The sequence below is a fragment of the Cervus canadensis genome, chromosome 9 (assembly GCF_019320065.1).
Source record: "Cervus canadensis isolate Bull #8, Minnesota chromosome 9, ASM1932006v1, whole genome shotgun sequence".
Classification (NCBI taxonomy): domain Eukaryota; kingdom Metazoa; phylum Chordata; class Mammalia; order Artiodactyla; family Cervidae; genus Cervus; species Cervus canadensis.
Window position 1 is genome coordinate 84052170 of NC_057394.1, and position 21468 is coordinate 84073637.

General features: G+C 37.2%; 1 protein-coding gene across 1 annotated transcript in view; it reads right to left on the reverse strand.

The window, feature by feature from the left end:
* The window catches only part of RNF17 (ring finger protein 17), a 113964-nt gene that overhangs the window by 24291 nt on the left and 68205 nt on the right, over nt 1-21468 (reverse strand). Inside the window, exons 21-27 of the mRNA XM_043477807.1 lie at nt 14873-15103; nt 14067-14217; nt 13816-13934; nt 8739-8829; nt 7608-7723; nt 5703-5992; nt 3814-3977 (exon numbers count right to left, since the gene is read on the reverse strand). Coding sequence (XP_043333742.1) covers nt 3814-3977; nt 5703-5992; nt 7608-7723; nt 8739-8829; nt 13816-13934; nt 14067-14217; nt 14873-15103 — 1162 coding nt within the window. The remainder of the gene's footprint in view (nt 1-3813; nt 3978-5702; nt 5993-7607; nt 7724-8738; nt 8830-13815; nt 13935-14066; nt 14218-14872; nt 15104-21468) is intronic.

Consider the following 21468-nt stretch of genomic DNA (forward strand, 5'->3'; position numbering starts at 1 on the left):
CCTCCCTCTCCATCCCATCCCTCTGGGTCTTCCCAGTGCCCCAGCCCTGAGCACTTGTCTCATGCATCCAACCTGGGCTGGTGATCTGTTTCACCCTTGATACTATACTTGTTTCAATGCTATTCTCTCAGAACATCCCACCCTCGCCTTCTCCCACAGAGTCTAAAAGTCTGTTCTGTACATCTATGTCTCTTTTTCTGTCCTGCATGTAGGGTTATTGTTACCATCTTTTTAAATTCCATATATATGCGTTAGTATACTGTATTGGTGTTTATCTTTCTGGCTTACTTCACTCTGTATAATGGGCTCCAGTTTCATCCATCTCATTAGAACTGATTCAAATGAATTCTTTTTAATGGCTGAGTAATATTCCATGGTGTATATGTACCACAGCTTCCTTACCCATTCGTCTGCTGATGGGCATCTAGGTTGCTTCCATGTCCTGGCTGTTATAACCAGTGCTGTGATAAACACTAGGGTACACGTGTCTCTTTCAGATCTGGTTTCCTTGGTGTGTATGCTCAGGAGTGGGATTGCTGGGTCATATGGCAGTTCTATTTCCATTTTTTTAAGAAATCTCCACACTGTTCTCCATAGTGGCTGTACTAGTTTGCATTCCCACCAACAGTGTAAGAGGGTTCCCTTTTCGCCACACCCTCTCCAGCATTTATTGCTTGTAGACTTTTGGATAGCAGCCATTCTGACTGGCGTGTAATGGTACCTCATTGAGGTTTTGATTTGCATTTCTCTGATAATGAGTGATGTTGAGCATCTTTTCATGTGTTAGCCATCTGTACGTCTTCTTTGGAGAAATGTCTATTTAGTTCTTTGGCCCATTTTTTGATTGGGTCATTTATTTTTCTGGAACTGAGCTGCAGGAGTTGCTTGTATATTTTTGAGATTAATCCTTTGTTTCATTAGCTATTATTTTCTCCCATTCTGAAGGCTGTCTTTTCACCTTGCTTATAGTTTCCTTTGAACAACCCACTTTTTAAATGCTTTCATTTTCACACTTCAGTTTCTAAATAGTTTCAAGAATAAGGGACGTCAATAAGTTATTTCTGTTACCCCAACATACTGAAATTAATGTATCACTGTTTAATTGGGCTCAAGAAAGCCCAAGGTAATTAGCATTAAAAAAAAACTGAAATAGTAACTGATCTCCCCTTCTTCCTGGATAAGTGAGCAGATGATGAAATAGTGACATCAACATCCTTGAACATATCCAAGTGGGCAGTGCTTGGCTATTGCTTGTTTGAAATGATGCTGTGTTTTGGTTGTGGCCCAAAGCTTTGAAGTGCTAGTTGGCATCTCCTTTCTTCCATGAAGCTCTTAACCATTCAGATATGATGGAGTTGGTCAAATACTACTTAAGTTGAGTCCTGCTTGCCTCTCCTCAGTCATCTTTGTATGAATCTAATGGTTGTGTTTTATTTTTTTTAATCAGTTTTTAGCTGACATTCATGAAGAGCAGTGAGTACCTAGAACTATGCCACTAAAGAAAGGAAATCCTATCTAAGAAGGTGTATTTCTGTACCAGAGCTGTGTCATAACCATCATTTGGGCCCTCTGCAGGAAAAGCAGATTCAAGTCTCAAATAATGCCTTTTTAATTATATCCTCTAGTATCACAGATGTAGGACAGTACTGTATCATACGTCTGTGAATGTAAAATATCTTGTAGCTGCTTTATAATATGCAGTAGTGACCATGCTTTATCAGATCTGTTTTTAATGATGTTATTCTAGAATGTTTTCTTTCCAGATGATGATTGAGAAACATAATTTTAAAAAATGGTGCCAGGTACCACAAGAGTAACAGAACTTTGTTGTTTTCTGAGGTTTTGTTTTTTTACCTTTTTTTTTTTTTAATGGAGTGTGCTGGATGTCTCTATAATTTTGTTCAAATGATTGCACAACTTTGAAAAGCTGTTGCTGCTATTGATGCATAACATACTGCTATTGTCTTTTTATATAAATAAATAAATATAATTTGAATTTTTGGAAACTTTGGCTGTGCTGTCAACTTTGGAAAAAGTATCCGAGTTGTACTGTGTTGCGTTGGCATTGTACAGAAATTAACAGCCATATTGGTCTAGAAACATTAAATATAATTTTTTCCATTTGTATAGGGGTAATGCACTGTATTAAATATATTAGGTCTTATCTACATGGGTTTGATTACAGAAACTAATAAAGTATTCTCTAAATTAAAAAAATATAAAAACTGAAATAGAACTGAGTAAAAAATATCTGAGTACATTACAGGTAATTAAGGTAAGTGCATGGGTATGTTGTAATGTTTATTTTTTAATGTGGATCACAGGATAACCTTGAAAGATTATAGTATCAAAATATTTTAAAATAAATTTTAAAAATAGAGATATTAGAAAGTGTGAGAAAAATACAGTTCACCACTATCTTGTTTATTTGGATTCCATATATGTAAAATTCATAAATTATGATAACAATGAAAACTGAATTTCAAGTTACTTTTATATTAAAGAAAAAGGGTTATTTGAACAATTCAAATGTATGTGAAAATGGACTTATCTGCTTATAAACATACGAATCTGTTAAGTATCCATGCATCAACACCTAAATATTAACCCAAAATTTGAAACCATTTTAATTCTATTTAACATGTAAAGTTTGTATTCCAGCAAATAAAGCACAAGACTTAGATCAGAAATTTAGGAATCAGAAGCTTAGATATGAATTCCAGCACCACCACTCACTGACAGGTTGACTTTGGGAACATCACTGAACATAAATTTAAATTTTGTTACTGGTAAAATGGGAATAATGACCTACATCTATGATAGTTGGAGGTAAACAATAAAATATAAACAAACACAGTCATGTGAAAAAAAGCTTAGAAACCTAAAGTGCTATGTACTATCAGGTATCATCAGCAAATAGATAATAATCTCCTGTGCAAGTATTAACAAAAGACTTCTTAATTTTTCCACCCCTCCTAAAACCGAAATCTTTACAGGCCAAATGTCTCTTGATTTCATTGCTATACTTGGTAAGTACAACATAAGTGGAGGCATTTTCATCTATATTTTTACATACAGTTTTTTTCAAAGTACAGTTGATTCTTGGACAACACAGGTTTGGAACAACACAACTATGAAGGTCCATTTACACATGGATTTTTTTCAATAAAAACCTACTACAGTGCTATCAATACACGGTATCAATATCAACATCAATATCAATATCAACAGCTATCAGTATCAACAGCTGGTTGAATCTGCGACACAGAATTGTGGATATGGGAGAACGGAATAAATTATACTCAAATTAACTACACAAAATGTTGGTGCCCCCAGCCTCAATGTGTTTAAGGGTCACCTGTACACAGCTCCATTTGAAGAGTCTGGGTGAAACTCAAGTACTATTCTTAGTATTCTGGAAAGGTAAATTAACCCTTAATGTGAAAGGGTAAATTAGGAGTCCCATAAAGAAATTTGCTAAGGAGATATAGAAAATACTGGAGAACCAGTTGTTTTACTTAATACCATGTACACAAATAAGGCTGACAATTATAAATAAGTGGCACCATTAAAATATCAGTGGCAAAATTCTTATCAGGAAATTTTTTTATTATTCAGGTTAATAAATATACTTGAAAATAAAAAGAGAAATTCTTATTACAAATAAATATATAATGTATTTAACTGATTTGCCTACACGAATGAACTCAATAAAAGATGTTTTAATCACAATTTCATGTCTTTCCACTTAAAAGATCATTTAATGTTATAGCATTTAGCCTTCAAATAGTCACAAAAGAATGTCAGACTCACCCTGATAGTGCTGCCGATGACTTCCATTACCTTGCCTCGATACCACATAGTATCTGATCCCCTTACTGCACAAGCTTCTCCCTTTTTCCAGAAATAAGGCTCCAAAAGACCAAGGCATTTTAAATTACTTTGAATTTCATCCATCATTTTTGTTAGTTCAAATTCTGAAGAAATTATTAAAAATAGAAAGCATTTAGGAAAAATTCCCTACCATTCTCAAATGAAGTCATCATCAAACTTCAGTTACTTTACCACGTGTGTGTGTTAGTCCCTCAGTTGTGTCCGACTCTTTATAATCCCATGGACTATAGCCTGCCAGGCTCCTCCATCCATGGGATTCTCCAGGCCAGAATACTGGAGTGGGTTGCCAAGTTCCTTCTCCAGGGGATCTTCCTGACCCAGGGATCACACCTGGGTCTTCCACATTGCAGGCAGATTCTTTACCATCTGAGCCACCAGGGAAGTCCCACTTCACCACTTAGATAACATTGAAAGGAATTAAAATCAGTCCCTACATAATAGAACTTTAATACAAATCTAATTCGGTCAGTAACTTCTCTATGTTTCAAAACATACTACTGACTAACAACATGTAAATTATTATTCTGATCTCTGGTTATAAATGCAAGCATTATTTTGGAAGTGCAAAAATCCGTAAAACTCTAAACACATACCAGATAGCCCTAATATAAAAGAACTAGTGCTTTAAGTTAACATCATTTTGACAGCACACCTAAGTGAAACAGAACACAAGTTATATGTTATTTGATGCTTAGATACAGCGTAATACTGCAGGTATAAAATTAAAATTCTAATACAGCTACTTCCGATTAACTGGCTCATTATTTCCACAATAAATATAGATCCCCATAACTTATACCAGAAAGGGTAAGCTCTGGTGTCAGTTCCTGTAACAGTTCAGCTGTGAGTTCTTAAATATAAGGCTCAGTATTGGGGAGGGGCTTCCCTGGTGGTCCAGAGGTTAAGACTCTGCCCTTCCAATGTACGGGGCATGGGTTCAATCCTTGGCTGGGGAATTAATATCCAACATACACTCCAGGGTGGCCAAAAAAAAAAAAAAAGCCCAACTCTCAGTCTGTTCTTCTATAAACTAGGTGTAATAGTGCTAACCCACATTATCAGTATCAGGGGATTGGATGGAGGGCATCTGGCAACCAGTTCTACCTATGATTATTTGTACACATCAAGAAAGTTTCTGGGTTAAGTACTATTGCTAGAGGTCTGAAACACTACTCACTTCTAGAATTGCCAATTACACAGATTTAGTCTGGTTCTCAAATTAAAAAACAATATTTAGGACTTTAACAAATGAGACAAAAAATTTCAACAAATTCATAGCCCCCATACCTCTCTCCATAGGTGGACTTACTATGAAGCTAACAGAGTTTAAGTCCTGTGAAAGCTAGAGTTGCTGTGAGTTATTGAGTGTTCTGGACACAATCAGGTTGTAGAAAGAAGTGTGAGCACATAAGTCTAAAGAGGTTTCAGGGACCACCTAAATATCAAATGGCCCTGAATCTCCAGTCATTGACTATGATTTCTTTTCTCATTCTAAATGAATTCAAACTTTTGTATTCTTTTTTCTTAGCCTACAAACTTGTTTAAAGGAACCACCTCCATGCTCATCTTAGGCCCAACGTTTATCCATTCCCAATGTCTCAATGATTTTCATGTGCTGGGCATTGTGAAAAGCACTTTTTGTATATTGCATTCAATCCTCACAATAACTCAGTGAATGAAAATAAGGTTCAGAAAGGTTAAATATCTACCCAAGCTATTTCAATCCATGTGGATCTTACTAGAGAATTCCCTAGTGGTAAAAGCAATGATTTTTACAGAATAATCCTATATAAAGTGAAAGTTCTTACCTGATAATTTAGGTACCACAAATATAGTTCCATCATCAGCAATGCAGCTGACTACTGCCTCAAATACTTTCTGGTTAGGAATAGCTGGTGGTTTATAGCATCCAGTGGTTCTTGGCTCTAGAATTTTCTCCCTAAATTCAGTCACCTTGGGTTCACTGATACCAACAGCAGCTTTCTTGTCAGGGTCAGAGTTAATCTTAATACACTTAGTAACCACTGATTCTCCTTGTTCCTGGGGGATTTCCAGAGACTTCTGGGATAATGAATGGCTATTATCTAATTTATTAATTCTGTAACATGCAAGAAAGAATAATATATCCAACCATGAGCAAATAAAAATATTCTGGGAAAACAATATAAAAAGAATCATTCAAATATACTTGAAATGTAAAGAAAACATTTTGCTCTAGTTTAGGAGATTCTAATTTGTTACATAAAAATGAGCACAGTTTAAGTTGTAATGAGAACTATTTTACATTATGAATGCGCTTGTTGAGAATAAAGCAATAGAATTTCACTTAAATGCGTTAAATTACCATCTGATATTTACATGCTATTCTCTCTTAAAATCTTCTATTACATATATCTCAAGTACCACACAATTAATTAGTTGTTACTGGGAAATACAACAACTTCAAGTTGATTTTAATTTAGCCCAAAGGCAGATCAATACATGTGGCAAGTTAACAACATTCATAAAATAATATAAAGATAATAAGTCCCTTAAAAACAGTTTTCTCATATTATTCAGATATTAAGTATTAGTGGTAACATGCTATATTCACTGATAATTGTTTTACTTCCTGTTATTCTCTTCCAATTAAAAAAACCTACAAAAATATCCTAGAAGGAAATACAAACATTGTTGATGTTAGAAAAATTATAGATTTTTGTTTTTTCCATTTTCCTGTACTTTCTTCTAAAAGGAAATGAGCACTGATAAAACAGTTACGTAATTTCTCAACAAACATCCCCAGCCTTGAGATAGTAGTTTTACTGCCAAAAAATAGAAAAGAATGTTAAATTAGTGGCAGATACTGTTGGTAAAATTAACTTGCCCAGCACTTTTCACTTTATCATTTCCTGCAGCAAGGAACTGTGTTAGCCTGCAGTCAGTCAACACAAGACTAGCTGCAGAGCCTGGCTGCTTGCGAGGTCAGCATCTACTGCATTGGCCAAATACCTTGGGTTCTGCACTATTTCCGATCTCTCATTCTCTTTCCATTTCATTAAGATTGGGGTCCTGATCCAAGTAGGGTAAGAGAAAATAATCTAAGATGAAAAAAAGAGATCTGGCCACGAATGGCGGATGGTTGCTACCTAGAACATGTATTTACAACTCTAATCTACTTCTACCTCTAAAGGAAAGAGATAAAAAGAGGATATTAGGGCTACTACAGTTAATAGCCTGATCCTTCTCTTCTAGGACCAAGGTATTTAAACCCCAAACTTAGTACCTAAAAGGATCTTTACATGTATATATTGTTCAATTACTTTTGTTTTGCTACCCAATTCTACTCATTTTCTACCTATTTCACACAAATATATTTGATATAAACTTACCAGAATTTCTAACATAAAGTTTAAATATTTCTGTCTAAGCAAATGAGGTTAAAGAGCACAGATTTGGTACCCACTGTGTAATTCTCTTTTCCTTTGGTTTAAAGTGTAAACGCCAGAGCAAAGGGGAAAGTATAAAAGCAAAAATGTCAGTAGGGATTTAAACATTCAGCAAACTTGAGTGAATTTATTTGTAAGTTGGCTCCTCAGGGTTAAGTTATATATAATAAATCATTTTCAAGAACAAACAAGAGGCAATTCAGGTTGAGCACAGACAGATATCAAGATTTACACAGGCAAAGAAGCAGCATCCATCACAAAATATTTTTTAAAAACAGTCTATACCTTGTTTCTCTCAAAGCCAAACCCTTTTTAATCAAATATTTAGAAACATCAACACGCTCTCCTTTTTCATCTCTGCAGAAAATTTTCACAGGTAAGGGCCACGTTGTATTGTTTTCCTGCAGTGATTTAAGAGCAGAATAAATATGAGACTCAAAAATGCAACTTCTTATAAACATTACACTTTTCACAGGTGTTCCCTCCACATTTCTCCATGCCACAAAGAAAAATTTCCAACCAAGTAATTTTGATCTCTGAACACATCAGAGAGAAAATAGCATGGAAAAGAGTCAACAAAGAAAGACAGTTGTTTTATGAACTCTATCATGAACACCTCACAGTCAAGGTGAAGTTTACCAAAAAGAGGAGAAAAATGGATGACTGAAAACTTTTTTTTCCCATTCCAGGTTGAAGAGAGGAACACACCCTCAGTTACAAGCTCTCTATTCTCCTAAATTCTTTGTAAGTTATATAACTAAACTATTTTTACCCTGGTGTGCCTTTTTTTTCCTGTGAAAAGCCAAAGAAAGAACTACAAAACATATATTCTGCTTTCTGTGGAATTACAAAAGGGGGAAATACACACAGGAAAAATAAACATAAAATTACTTGTAAGAAAATTCTAATCGTTAATACAATAAAATGGATCAAATTGCATTACTGCAATAATGTATCAAATTAAAAAAAGGTTAAGGAGGCAAGAAATATTTCTTAAGTGTTCTGAAAAGATTTATCCTATATATGTATCCTTTCTCAAATCCATATTCATACAAACACCTTTTAGACATACAGTTAATATGATTTCACTAGAAGCCTAACTTTCCAATTTGTAAAGAATATAAAAAATTCCCAAACGGCATTAACTTGAAGACCAAAAAAAGGTTGCAAAAAAATGTCCAAACAGGAAATTCTCTGATGGTCCAGCAGTTAGGACTCTGCACTTTCACTGCCAAGGGGCCCAGGTCTGACCTCTAGTCGGGGAACTAAGATCCCATGTGCCATGTAGCCAAGAAAAAAAACAAAACAAAAAAATCCCAATAGCTATTATTTTCTCAACAAAATAAATGGACCTGTACAAAATACCAATGAAATAACCAGTACATATCTATTCTACCTGTTCACCTTGTCACACACCTGTATGATAATGGTTGCTACAGCTCCAGTGAGGTACAATGAGAGGCAGTCACAGGCTGTTGCTGTCCACTTGTCACTCCCACCTGTTGGTCTAAAACAAAAAAATGATACCTTGTCTTACCACAAATAGTATAGGATAAAGAAACCATAAAAGAACCATTATATACATATATATTTGAATCAACAACATACGTAGTGAGAAATCAATTTAAACATGGCTTTGTATTATTTTCTTAAATTTCTTCCCCATTTTCATAGCCTTTTGTTCATCCCTCTAGTCTCCTTACAGCCCAAATTACATGCTAAGTTATTTATATACATCTGCTCTGAGGCTGCACTGAGAACTCTTAAAATTTAAGTATGCTTTAAGTTTTCTAAAGCTATTATATACATTTCATATGTGCTGAAAAAAAGTGAAAGTTAGAAGTGTTAGTCACTCAGTCATGTCTGACTCTTTGTGACCTCATGAACTGTAGCCTGCCAGGGTACTCTGTCTGTGGTATTCTTCTGGCAAGAATACTGGAGTGGATTCCCTTCTCCAGGTGATCTTCCCGACCCAGGGCTAATTACACCATAAACTCAGAGAGCAGGGATATATGTTATGTGTACATACATTTGACCCTTGAACAATGTGGGGTTAGGGGTGCTGACCCTCCATGCAGTCAAAAACCTGTGTATAACTTTACAGCTGGCCCTCCATAAGGCAGTTCTGCACTCAGATACAATCAACCACAGATGCGTCACTAGTGCCAAACCACGTATAAGAGGACATGTGAAGTTTAAACCTGTGCTGTTCAAGGGGCCATCTGTATACTATGTGTTGTATGTTTTACATGTATTGTGTCTTAGTCCATCATATCTCCAATGCCTAGGATAGGTCACAGCACACAGAAGGCACACCAAAAATTCTTAATGGAAATACAAATAGAACAGCCCCTTTGTAGTAATGATTTCTCTGCCCAAATAGTTTTGGAAGATTTTTTCTGGAATTTAAAGCTAATATGAATTACTACTCATGAATACTAGCTTCATTTATAAAAAATTATTTTTAATATTCATGGTAAACAATGTTCAATAAATACTTGACAGATCAATGAAGAGCAGAATATCAATTTCATCATCTATTTTAGTTTGCAGAGTGGAAACTGAATGACTTTAGATGTTTCTAACCATCAAATCCATGTCCACAGAATAAACAAGTACCCTTGGAGGATGGCACGGCAATCCACTCCAGTATTCTTGCTTAGGGAATCCCATGGACAGAGTAGCCTGGTGGTCTACAGTCCATGGGGTCACAGGGTCAGCCACGACTGGAGTGACTTACCCAACATGCACCACTAAAGGGATATGGAGTTTCATCAGAGTTGCCCCATCCTCTGAGTAAAGAACCAATCTGGCCAATCCTTTTCACATTAGATGGTTTACGTGAGTGAACTAATGACATCAACTGTGTATGTAGTTTGACCAAATAGGATTTAGCAAAACTATTATGAAGCCCAAACAGTGCTCTTATCAGCTAAGAAACTTATATCATCAGTGACTTCTTGAATTAGTTATGGTTTTTTATGATGATATACAGGTAATATCAGTATACACACAACATTAAGGTTTTCTATGACCTATTATGAACATACATTTAAAAATATTAACTTTTGAACATCTTGCATGTTGCATGATGGACTCTGCATATAAGTTAAATTAAGCAGAGTGACAATATACAGCCTTGATGTACTCCTTTCCTAACCTGGAACCAGTCCGTTGTTCCATCATGTGAAATGCTGGGGTGCATGAAGCACAAGCTGGAATCAAGATTGCTGGGAGAAATATTAATAATCTCAGATATGCAGATGACACCACCCTTATGGCAGAAAGTGAAGAGGAACTAAAGAATCTCTTGATGAAAGTAAAAGAGGAGAGTGAAAAAGCTGGTTAAAGCTCAACATTCAGAAAACTAAGATCATGGCATCCGGTCCCATCACTTCATGGCAAATAGATGGGGAAATAATGGAAACAGTGACAGATTTTATTTTCTTGGGCTCAAAATCACTGCAGATGGTGACTGCAGCCATGAAATTAAAAGATGCTTGCTCCTTGGAAGAAAAGCTATGACAGACAAACCCAGACAGCATATTAAAAAGAAGAGACATCATTTTGCTGACAAAGGTCCGTCTTAATCAAAGCTATGGTTTTTTTAGTAGTCATGTATGAATGTGAGAGGTGGACCATAAAAAAGAAAGCTGAGGGCCACAGAATTGATGTCTTTGAACTGTGGTGTTGGAGAAGACTCTTGAGAGTCCCTTGGACTGCAAGGAGATCCAACCAGTCAATCCTAAAGAAAATCAGTCCGAATATTCGTTGAGAGGACTGATGCTGAAGCTGAAACTCCAATACTTTGGACACCTGATGGGAAGAAGAGACTCACTGGAAAAGGCCCTGATGCTGGGTAAGACTGGAAGGCAGGAGGAGAAGGGGAAGACAGAGGAGGAAACGGTTGGATGGCATCACCAACTTGATGGACATGAGTCTGAACAAGCTCTGGGAGTTGGTGATAGACAGGGAAGCCTGGTGTGCTGTAGTCCATGTGGTTGCAAAGAGTCAGACACAACTGAGTGACTGAACTGATGGAACTGCAAACTTAAAAATGGTAAACTTTATGTCAGTGTACACTTTACCACAATAAAAAGAAATCTATACAAAAAGATTTCTCAGAAGGGTAGTAAAACATAGCGGTTAGTATGCTGTTTCTAGAATTGGAACTCTCATAAACCCAGTTCAACAGTTAGATGTATTACTCTGGATTATAAAATATTTAACCTCTTGAAGACTCAATTTCCTTGTCTTTAAATAATACATTAGTCATAGCTTAAAGGTTTGTTGTGATGACTAAGTAAAATTATGCCTGTTAAGGCTATTAATACATGGTCCAGACATGCATAAGGCTATTATTCCACTCTTGAAATGGTGATATTCCACTGTAGTCCTTAAGTCATCTGATTCAAGGTGTCTACAGGAATGCATTCTCTACCATATTGGGTACGGTAAAGGGATTGATAGAATTCTGTTCTATCAATGAACAGAGGGTAGAGCCTCCACAACAAAGGGTAAAAGGACAGCATCAAGAAAGGTAGGAGAGGCAGAGACACATTCTTGCCAGGTAAAGACCCACACCCTAGCTGCTGCGATCCATAACCAGGAGGAATCACAAGATATGAGTCTCTTCTCTGAAGAGCCAGGGATTCGAGCTCTACATGAGACACCGAAACTCCTAGATTCTACACAGGACAGATTCCCAAAACACCTGGCTTTGAAATCCAACAGGGAATATGACCAGGAAAACTAGAGAAGAGCAGAGAACAGAAAAATTGCTCTTAAAGGGCCTGTGCCCAGACTCAACCTAAAAACAAGTGCAAAAACACCACAATGAACAGTGCAAGGACAACATATGAAGAGGACCGTCTTACTAAATCTTAAAGCATCTGCTGGAGAGACAGGAACCAGCTGGGATGTCTCGCAGGGATGGAGACACTGGCAGGAACTTTTTTTGTTATCTCTGCCTACCTTGTTCTCGCCAGTACTGGAAGTCGCCCTCTAACCTGTCAGCACCAACAGGTCTCCCATGCTGAAAGCCCTGCCCACTCCACTCCTGAGCCTCAGGTGGACCTCAGAGCCACCCAAACAACAGGTCTGTCCACCACTGCCCAGCTGCTGCTGCAGTCCTGCCACCACAGAAGGAGATACCCACAAAGGGGTCACCCCTAGAGTGCTGGGCTGTGGTGGCCAGGCAGGATCGTACCCCTGAGTCCCACTGGGCATCTCCTATATAAGGCCACTCTGCCAAGACTGGAAGAGACAACTGATTTACCTACTGTGTAGAAACAGACAGAGAACTAGGCAAAATGAGACAGGAATATGCTCTAACCAAAAGAATAAGATTAAAACATCAGAAAAAGAACTAAACAAAACAGAGATAAGCAATCTCCCTGATAGAGGCTGAAAAGTAATCATAAAGATGCTTACCAAACTCAGGCGAGGCTTCCCAGGGGGTGCTAGTGGTAAAAGAACCCACCTGCCAATGCAGGAGATACAAGAGACATGGGTTTGATCCCTGGGTTGGGAAGATCCCCTGGAGGAGAGCTTGGCAACCCACTCCAGTATTTTTGCCTGGAGAATCCCATGGACAGAGGAGCCTGACGGGCTGTAGTCCATGGGGTCGCAAAGAATTGGACACTACTGACGTGACTTAGTACACATGCAAACTCTGAAGAAGAACGGAAGAACACCATGAGAATGACAACAAAGAGACAGAAAGTTTAAGAAAGCACCAAACAGAAGTTGTAACTGAATGAAAAATGCACTAGAGGGGTTCAATAGCAGACTGGATGAGGATGAAGAGCGAATCAGCAAGCAGAAGACAAAGCAGGGGAACTCACCCGGAGAGAGCAACAAAGTGGGGAAAAAAAAAAAAGTGAAGATAACTTAAGGGACTTTGGAGGCAACAAGAAGTGGAATAACATTTGCATTATAGGACTCTGAAATGAAGAAGGAGAGAAAGGACCAGAAAAATTATTTGAAGATAAAGAGGCTAAAATTTCCCTAATCTGGGAAAGCAAACAGATACCCAGGTCTAGGAAACCCAAGAGAGTTCTAATAAGATGAACCCAAAGGATTACATCAAGACATATTATAATTTAAGTGGTAAAAGCTGAGGATAAAGAGAAAATCCTAAAAGCAGCAAGAGAAAAACATCTTGTTATGTATATGGGAATCCCCATAAGGCAGTGAGTAAACTTTTCAGCAGAAACTTTATTTTTTATTCCTATCTTCATTTGTGTCTCAAGTTTAACAGTTTGAATTCAATCTAGATACCTGTCATACTCACCTATCTCTATCTCCTTAATACCACCAAAGTTTATGTGCCTCGTATTTTTTCCTTCCTGCTTCCCAAAACCTTAAAATTAACTAGATCTTTAGGAAAATTTCAGAATATGTCAGCAAAATAAAAACAGATCAGAATCAAAAAAGAAAAATATTTAAAATCATATTCAGTAATGAGAAATTTTACTCAGCTAAAAACTACCTTATATCAACAAGAGAGCATTCCAAAGATAATCTTCCCATTGTCTTTAGGTTTTCTTGAAGTTCTCTTAAACAGTTAATGTTCACTACTAGTTCAACACCCACATCATACAGCAAGACCTATGAAAACAATAAGTTTAAGTATATGGAAAAATAATGCTTTTTTTTTGCAAACTGAAAAGCATAATAAAAATTGCATGAAAATACAAAATCCATTTACTTTCTTGATTATATTTTTAATTCTGCATTTACCTCTACCAATGTGTCTGTAACCATTCTGATGATCTGGCCCCTTCGCCACTGATTTTTATCTGGGATATTAACAGCACAGTGCATATCACTTTCCCATTTAACAGGTTCCCATTTTGAGTTTTCATAAGCAGCAATCATCTTTTCTCCTAAACTATGTAAAGAAAAGAATTTTTAACCTCTCTGAAACTTTCTTTTAACGTACAATTCTCTGACCTCCCCGCCCCCCCCACCCCTTGTTCTATTCCAAACAAACTGGATGCCTCCTTCCTCCTTGAGCACCTGAGCACATTTCTACTGCAGGGTCTTGAACTAGCTCTTTCCTCTGCCTGACATGAGTTTCCCCCAGGCATCTGCAAGGCTCGCTTCCTCACTGCCTTGAGGATTTATCTCAAGTGTCACTGACTCTGTGAGGTCTTCCTGCCTAGCTGCTTTATTTTTCTTGTCTTCATCATCATTTCCTGCTGTAGGTAACTTTCTTTGTTCACTGTCATTCCCTCTACTAGAATGTAAGCTCCATGACTGCACAAACTTGTCCATGTTTTTATCACTATATCCCCAACAGCTATAATACTGGCTGTCAAATAATAGGTGCTTAATAAGCCTTTGTGGAATATAGAAATCTTAATACAATAAAAATAATCAGTTAATATATTATTTGTATACTGTTAACTAGTTTTTAAGTGACTATTTAGCGGAAATAATTTTGTACTTTTAAAATTCTGCATTTATTAGTTCTAGATCTTTGAAATAAAATACAGAAAAGAGAATAAACTATATGCACAATATGTTTTTCTTGGATGTTATACCTATGAAGCAAGTTTTCTGTTAATAACCACTGAACATAGATCTTCTCAGGAGACACTATATTGCAGATGTGCACAGGCAGTTCCTTATTATAAAGTGACTGCAGATCCTCACTAGGTAGAGATTTTGCAAATAGAGGATTTATTAAGTTGTTTACTTCATTTGAAATAATTTCTTCTGGAGAAGGATCCCATACTTCAATATGCTTTTTAGAATTATCTTTGAGGGTATATCTGAAAAAAAAAAAAAAAAAAAAAAACCAACCCATTAGCAATATGAATAGTTTGCAAAATATTTATGTTTGTATTTGGTTAGATCTAGAGATGAACAAGTTTTAGTTATGATTCACTGCTTTGAAGTTTTGATATTAATGGCAATTTTAGTCTTTTTTAAAAAGAGTTCTTAATGACTAACAAAGGGCCAAAAGGAAAAAAACATGTAAAATCCAGGCTTTCTACTTTAAAAACAGTTTAAAATACCAAGTGTGCTAATAATTTAATCATTCCTTATTGATATTTTGTACTCACAAAAGAACAGAACTATTCAGGATTTTTTTGGGTAACTTGAATATTTCTCTTTGCCTAAAAGTTATCAAACTGTTTGTCAATGAGATACAAGTGGGAAACAATTGTTACTTTAAAATCTGTTAACAAGCAAAATTACTGAATTAAGTGATTAGAATGTTTAATTAATCTGAACAGTTCAGAGTCTAATCACAGATAATTAATGGCAAAATTTCTTCAAAGGAAAAATCTTAAGTTCTTTCATAATAAACTGGAGATTGTGCTAACCAGAGGGGCTAAGTTTTTCCTTCTTAATCTATTGGATAGTTTTCGGTCCTTATCTGACATGAACTCTGAGCCTAAACTAGCTACTCTTGCCTTCTTGAAATGTTCTCTTTCTTTGGTTCCTGGTTTTTCTCTAATCTCAGTTTCCTGATCTACCATTTTTCTGGGCTTCTCTCTCCTGTAAATGATAATGCTCAGAGTTGCATGTTCATCTATGGAGATTGAGATGATTGATGAAAATGATGGACTCATTTATCATGTATATGTTCACTCCCCATCTGAATCACCCAATCAGGTCTCTCTTGATGTTCCAGACCCTGATATTCATTCCTCTCATTCAACTAATATTTACTGGGTAATACTGTGAGCCAAGAGTTCTAGGTTCCAGAGATACAGCAGTGAACAAAATAAGCAGGGTCTAGTCCACCAGGATCTTATGGTATTATGATAGTGAGTGATTACATAATTACACAAAAAATAAATTACAAAGAACAAGGGCATAGGCCAATGAAATCTAACCTAGTCTTGGAGCTGGAGAAGGTTTCTCTGATTAAGTGACATTTTAAAAGGACAAGCAGAAGTTAGGGAGGCATTCCAGAAACCAAAGGAAAAATATGTAGCTTTGATATAGTAAAGCAATAGGACATGGCATGAACCTTGAAGCACACAGGGGACAGATTATTTGGGAAACATTGTTTTATTTTATAAAGGATAGTGTGCATGTATGATACAGGTGACCCCAACAGACAAGACTGTGGGACTTCACATTTCCTTTCTTCTTACTCCTTAGGTGCTCAGGGAAAACACTGATCAAGGGAAAATCATGTTCTAATTTGAGGACAGGCAACAGATACAATCCTCTGGAGGAGGGCAAGGCAGCCCATTCCAGTATTGTTGCCTGGAGAATCCCACGGACAGAGAAGCCTGGTGGACTACAGTCCATGGGGTCACAGAGAGTCGAACACAACTGAACAACTAACACACACACAGAACAGATACAATGGAAACAGTAAGACTGGTTGTGGTCTGCAGGAACCAGCAATCTGGGTACTGAAGGGCAAGGAAACTGACTGGGGCTGCCAGGGTGGGTTTATAATAACTGGTTCCCTGGGAAGGTTTGCAAAGCAATGTGCCTCCCCTTCCTCTATTATTTTTAATCAGAGGACAACTGCTTTACAATGTTGTGTTGATTTCTGCCATACATCAACATGAATCAGCCGTAGGTATTCACATGTTCCCTCTGTCCTGAATCTCCCTCCCCTTCCGATCCCTCTAGTTTGTCACACAGCTCCAGGCTGAGCTCCCTGCACTATATAGAAACTTCCCATTACCAATCTATTTTACAAATGGTAATGTACATATTTCAATGCTACTCTCAATTTATCCCACCCTCCTTGCCCCACTATGTCCATAAGTCTGTTCATTGTGTCTGAGTCTCTATTCCTGCCCTGCAAATAGGTTCATTGGTACCATTTTTCTAGATTCCATATATATGTGATAATATACGGTATTTGTTTTTTTCTTTTCTGACTTACTTCACTCTGTGTAACAGGTTCTAGGTTCATCCACTTCACTACAACTGACTCAAATTCATTCCTTTTTATGGCTGAGTAATATTCCATTCTATATATGTACCACAACTTCTTTATCCATTTACCTGTTGACAGACATCTAGGTTACTTCGATGTCCTGGCTATTGTAAACAGTGCTGCAATGAACACTGGGGTACACTTTTCAATTATGGTTTTCTCAGGGTCTATGCCCAATAGTGGGACTGTTGGGTCATACAGCAGTTTCATTCCTAGTTTTTTAAGAAATTGCCATACTGTTCTCCATAGTGGCTGTATTAATTTACATTCCCACCATCATACAAGAGGAAAAGTTTCCCTTTTCTCCACATTCTCTCCAGCATTTACTGTTTGCAGATTTTCTGACGATGACCATTCTGATGGGTGTATGGTGACCTGACTGTAGTTTTGATTTGCATTTCTCTAATAATGAGCAATGTTGAGCTTTTTTTTGATATGTTTATTAGCCATCTGGATGTCTTCTTTGAGGAAATAAATGTCTGCTTAGGTCTTGTGCCCATTCTCTGATTAGGTTGTTTGTTTTTCTGATGTTGAACCGCATGAACTATTTGTGTATTTTGGAGATTAATCCTTTGTCAGTTGCTTCATTTGCAATTACTTTCTCCTCTTCTGAAGGTACTCTTTTCATCTTGTTTATGGTTTCCTTGTTGTACAAAATCTTTCAAGTTTAATTAGGTCCCACTTGTTTATTTTTGTTTTTATTTCCATTACTGCAGGAGGTGGGTCATAGAGGATCTTGCCGTGATTTACATCAACATTTTCAAAAGTAAGTATTTTAACTTAAATTAGTTAAGATCACTGACTCCTACTCTCATTTTTTGGTCTAAGTATTCTAGGGGCTTGGCTAAGGGGAGTTGACTTTGAAACACATTTAGTTTGGATTTAGTGGGAAACAGTTTTGTGGTTAACCACCACTTCCCTGTGATGGCTACGCTACTGCTAGCCATCTTGGTATGGGAATGGATTCCAGAAATACTCCTAAGACCTTTAATATCACAACATGAAAATATAAAGCAAATATACCACTATGAGGAGGATGCTGGAGACAAACTATTTAATGAGTACAGTGAGCCACTATATGCCTATTAATCTGGTGTAACAGTGCTTCTTTTTTATACTTAAACATGTCCCAGTTTGGACAAGAATTAGGGTTACCCTACTAAAAAGTGAATTAAATCAAATCAAGATATTAATAAATATCAGTTTAAACTATATTAAAGATTCATTAAAATAAAACTTGAAGTGTCTTGAATATTATATACATAATGTATATATAATATATATATGTATATATAAGTAAATATTTTGCAGGTATAGTGATGTAACAGATTACAATCTCAAGAGATAACCCTTAATCCTGCAAAGAACAGGGCTTTGAGGAGAGCAGCCGTAAAAGGTGTGTTCCCTCCAGCAGTCCTTAAATCTTTACAGAATGACAAATCACCATATTCTGACTGACAGACCTGTTCCAGGAAGCCCTGACACTTGATGCAATGCAAAAAGGGGGTGCAAGCAGGCATCTTTAACACAAGCACAGGTGCCCATAGGAACCAGAAAAGTGACTAGAATGAGTGCAGTTGTGAGGGGGCATATTGTATGTAGGGAAGGGGAAACTTATGGGGAGCTTTCTTTTTTTTAGTTTATTTTATTGAAGTATAGGTGATTTACAATGTTATGTTAATTTCTGCTGTCCAGTAAAGTGATTCAGTTATACATATAATTTTTTCATATTCTTTTCATCATGGTTTATCCCAGGATATTGAATATAGGTCCCTGTGCTATACAGTAAGACCTTGTTTATCCATTCTATATATACTAGTTTACATCTGCTAATGTGGGGAGCTTTCTGTTTACAAATTTGGCACCAAATTCCACTTTGAAGAAAATGCCTGAGGCCAGTTGAGGCTCTCCAGTCATTGGTGGCTCAGATGGTAAAGAATCCACCTGCAATGTGGGAGACCTGGGTTTGATCCCTGGGTCGGGAAGATCCTCTGGAGCAGGGCATGGCAACCCACTCCAGTATTCTTGCCTGGAGAATCTCCACAGACAGAGGAGCCTGGCAGGCTACAGTCCATGGGGTTGCAAAGAATCAGACACAAGTGAGTGACTAAGCACAGCACACAATGTATATATAATACATAAAAGAAATAATAGTCACCTAAAATTAACTATGAGTTTTAGAAATTTACATGACACTACCAATAACTGAGCTATGGTTCTAAAAAAAACTTTAAAAAATTACCAATAAACAAATTTCAATCAACCACACTAGAGAAAAGACATTTACTTTTCTGTTCTCTCCAAAGGAAATATCACTAAATCTGCCATTTCACGTGGTAATCAGTATACAGTTAAAAAATCTGTAAAAGTATTTTACAGATGATTCTGAATTTTCTAATATTCGTAGTATTTGTCAACTTTTGAAAATCTGTAATTTGTTGATTTCTTTTAACAGTCTACATAAATGTTATAATTTTGCATACTTTTCCTGAATTGGGGGCCTCCCAAATGTACAAATTTCAGGCTGACCCATGAACCTTGGATTTGCCTGTGAGGAGTACAAGGCTGAGCATTTGGGAGTGAAGAATCATGCCTGCCTCTCTCTTCACCTCCCTTCCTTAGCTACTGACACGCCTGCTCCTGAGGCTCCATCATATGAGCCCTGCGGTCCTCCGGCTAAGGGCATGACCCACCGCTCACCAATCACTGCACAGTGCTTTGCTTCCTGAGGATCCTCCCTCTGCTTTAGCAGCCACAGGACCTCACACGACATGCCCAAAGTGGGCGTCACCCCCACTCTGTGTGTCGCCTCCACTCTACCCACAAGCCTGGGTCCTGTTCTCAGCAGAAGTACCCAAGATGTCCTTCAGTAAGTCATTGAATAAGCAAATTATGATACAACCAGACAATGGAATATTATTCAGTGCTAAAAAGCAATGAGCTATCAAGCCAGAAAAAGACACAGAGGAACCTTAAAAGCAAATTACTAAATGAAAGAAGCCAATCTGAGAAGGCTACATATTGTATGATTCCATCGTGAAAAAGACAACTATGGAGGCGATAAAAAGATCAGTGTTTGCCATAAGCTAGAGGGGAGGGATGGAGAAGGAAATGGCAACCCACTCCAGTATTCTTGCCTAGAGAATCCTGTGGACAGAGGAGCCTGGTGGGCTGCTGCCCATGGGGTCTCACAGAAGCGGATGTGACTGAAGGACTTAGTATGCATGCATGCATTGGAGAAGAAAATGGCAACCCACTCCAGTATTCTTGCCTGGAGAATCCCAGGGACAGAGGAGCCTGGTGGGCTACAGTCCATGGGGTCGCACAGAGGCGGACATGACTGCAGTGACTTAGCAGCAGCAGCAGCAGAGGGGAGGGAAGAATGTTAGGCTCTCACAGATTTTCAGGACAGTGGAGATACTCTATATGACATTACAGTTGTATATTCAAGCCACTACATAATGTCCAAATCCACACAATATACATATAGTAACCCAAACTTTGGACTTTGATGATTCTGACATGTCAAAAGAGTTTCACTGTTCCTTGTAAATACACTACTTTCCTGCTTGATAACAGTGGGGAGGCTGTGTCTATGTGGCAGAAGCATAAAGGAATTCTGTACTTTCCACTCCATGTTCTGCACCTAAATTGGCTACAAAAAACAGTCTATTTAACAAAATAAAAAGGATAACAACCCTAAATATGAAACATGTAACTATAAAACATAAGGAGAATATACAGGAGAAAATCTTTACAACCTTGGCTTAGGCAAAGATTTCTCAGCTAAATACAAAGTGCCTGAATTATAAAAGAAAAAATTGCCAAACTGAACTTCAAACCCAGAACCTTCGGCTCTTTAAAAGACACCCTAAGAAGCCAGATTGGAAGAAAGTATTTGCAAAGTACATGCCTAATGAAAGACATGTCTAGAATATATAAAGAGCTCTCATATTTCAATAATAATAAGCAACAGTTTTTAAAAAGGGCAAAACATCTGAAAAGATACTTCACCAAAGAAGAGATACAGATGGCAAACAGCACATGTTAAGATCTTTAATGTCATTAAGGAAATTAAAATGAAAACCACTATACTCCTATAAGAAGGGCTAATATAAACATAAAATGACAAAACCAAGTGCTAGCAAGAATGGAGAACAATACAACTCTCATAAACATTCGGCAGGTTCTCATAAAGGTGGAAATAAATTTACCTTACAA